At 47.7% G+C, this 2614-nt stretch overlaps 1 protein-coding gene across 1 annotated transcript; it reads left to right on the top strand.

Moving 5' to 3' along the window:
• Nucleotides 1-211: 211 nt before the first annotated feature.
• On the top strand, nt 212-475 carry LOC308423160 (ATP synthase subunit f, mitochondrial-like; the record flags this gene model as incomplete). Its single annotated transcript, XM_080919794.1, has 1 exon — nt 212-475. One exon carries the CDS (start codon nt 212-214, stop codon nt 473-475), a length of 264 nt encoding a protein of 87 aa, XP_080775920.1.
• Between the last annotated feature and the right edge of the window lie 2139 nt (nt 476-2614).

Raw genomic sequence — 2614 nt, 5'->3', positions numbered from 1 at the left:
CTATGCAAGTGCAGGACCAAACCGGGATTCCCCAGACCTCAAAGAAAAACCAAAGTGTCATGGCCTGTACTTCTGAGGGGAAGCAGAGGCAAGAGGACTCTGGAGAGCCCTGGCCAGCTGGTCTAAGCTGGTTTCATAAACTTCATACTCAGTAAGAGACTCTGTTCAACTTCGCTCGCAGCTGGATTTCTGTGGACACTAGGACTTTAAGATGGCGTCCCTCGTGCCACTGAAGAAGAGGCTCATGGAGGTTAAACTTGGAGATCTGCCAAACTGGATACTGATGCGGGACTTCACCCCCAATGGCATTGCAGGAGCCTTTTGGAGAGGGTACGACCGGTATTACAACAAGTACATCAACATTCGGAAAGGCAGCATCTCAGGGATTAACATGGTGCTGGCAGCCTACATGGTTTTCAGCTACTGCATTTCTTACAAGGAACTCAAACATGAGCGGCGACGCAAGTACCACTGAGGACACACAGCTGAGCATAACTGCCTGGTCCACTCCGATCAAGAACTCACCCGCTGAACCTTCTACCCTGACAGAGAACTAGTGTCCAATAAATGGTGACTGACCAGTTCATGTACTAAAAAGAGAGAGAGAGAGAGAGAGAGAGAGACTCTGTTCAAAAGATAAAAAGTAGAGGGCTGGAGAGATGGCTCAGTGTTTAAGAGCACCGACTGCTCATCCTAGAGGTCCTAAGTTCGGTTCCCAGAACCACACAGTGGCTCACAACCATCTGTAATAGAATCTGATGCTCTCTTCTGGTGTGTCTGAAGACAGCTACAGTGTGCTCACATAAAATAAATCTTAAAAAAAGATAAGGCGAATAGACACCTGGTGTTTTATATATATATCTATATAGATATAGATATATAGATATATATAGATATAGATATATCTATATATAGATATATCTATATAGATATATAGATATAGATATATCACAGTAGGAGCCAGACAGCAGACAGTCCTTAAGAATGTCCTTGGCTCTCCTTGGCCCCAGAAGTTCTGTAGACACTTCTCTGCAGGGAGACACACTTCTTTGGTGGGAAGAAGCTGTATTCATTGTTTCCTTGAATCAACAAAAATAAAGCAAAATACATCAACAAATACACCCACTGAGCAAGCACCAAGTGCATTTCAGCTCCGTACCTGGCACTGAGCTGGGTGCAGAGAACGGCGTGCCCAACATTCTAGTTGAAGCTGCGTCTTTCTGGTGAGCAGTGTAAGGAAATCTTCCCTCACCTTGTAAGTACGCTGTGTTTGAAGGGAGTCGCTGGACTGCCAGTGGTCAGATAAGAGCCTTTTTAGTGAGGGGATGGAGGAAGGCTTCACTGGAGGAAGTGGTATCGGAGCTGAGATGTGTAAGAGTTTATTTGGTTGTTGTTGGAGTTGAGGTCAAACCAGGAGCATTAAGGCACACGGGGCCTTGATGGAGCATGGTCACATCCAAAGGGCTCTGGAGTGGCTAGGGCTTGGATCTTAAGCTGGAGACAGCTTTGTGTCGGAGGCAGAAGGTTGTGAGGTCTGGGAACCCCAGGGAGTGGAGAGCTGAAGCAAGGTTTGCCAGCAGCCCACAGAATCTCCTGGAAAGCTGTGGAAGGAGATGGGCTGGGGTTTGATGGCAGGGTGAGTCCTGTTTGGCAGAGGGTGTAGGAGTTTGAAACACTGCCTGTGAGCTGCGGAAGTGGGCGAGCATGCTTGACACAGGAGCGAAGAGGGGGCGAATGCCGCCTTCTGAATGAGTACACCCCATTTCTCCATTTAATCCTAGTAGCTACTGTTTATCCGGGGTTCAGCAAACGCTGGCCCATTTTATGCAATTCATCCGTTGGTTGGCCGAGGTGGATAAGATTATCTCATTTTATAAATGAGAATAAAAGAGGCTCATGTAGCAAGGAGCACAGACTTAAAATCTTTTTGGCCCAATTGGGATGGACTACGTAGCCTTTGCTCTCTCTGTGTGTTGTGTGTGTGTGTGTGAACATTCATGTAGGTATGTAAGATTTAGTGATCTGGTGCTATAGTTTGCTTTTCTGTTGCCATGGTGAAACACAGGCCAAAAGCAAATGGGCAAGGAAAGGGTTTACTTGGCTTACAAGGAACCTGGAGGAAGCAGAGACTATGGAGAAATGGTTTACTTCCCCAGGCCTGCCCAGACCCACCTGCTTAGGGATGGCAGTGCCCACAGTGAGCTTAGCCCTCTTTTATCAAATAGCAATTAAGAAAATACCCCACAGACATGCCCACAGGCCAATCCTACTTAGGCAATTCTTCACCGAGGCAACCTCACCGCAGGTGTGTGACATTGACAACCAAGATTGGCCACTGCACCAGAGGCAGCCGCTCTTCAACCTTTTAGCACGCTGGCTCTCCAAGTGACCTGCCATCTTGAGGGTTTTCCCTGCCTGCCCTGTAAGCACATGGTTCAACAGCAAGTAGTTTGTGTGCCTGGACTCTAATGTCAGCACGGTGAGAAAGCTTTGTGTAGATCTCCCTTCCTGCCCGGCTTGTGGTCAGGCCTGTGAGGCCAGGAGCATGCTCATAAACACATGGGTGCAAGTAAGAAAGAAACTGTCTTTTCCACCACTGTCTCGAGCCTTGACC

This window comes from Micromys minutus (genome assembly GCF_963924665.1).
Source record: "Micromys minutus genome assembly, chromosome: 1".
NCBI classification, from domain to species: Eukaryota; Metazoa; Chordata; class Mammalia; order Rodentia; family Muridae; genus Micromys; species Micromys minutus.
This window is presented reverse-complemented; position numbering and strand designations above follow the sequence as displayed.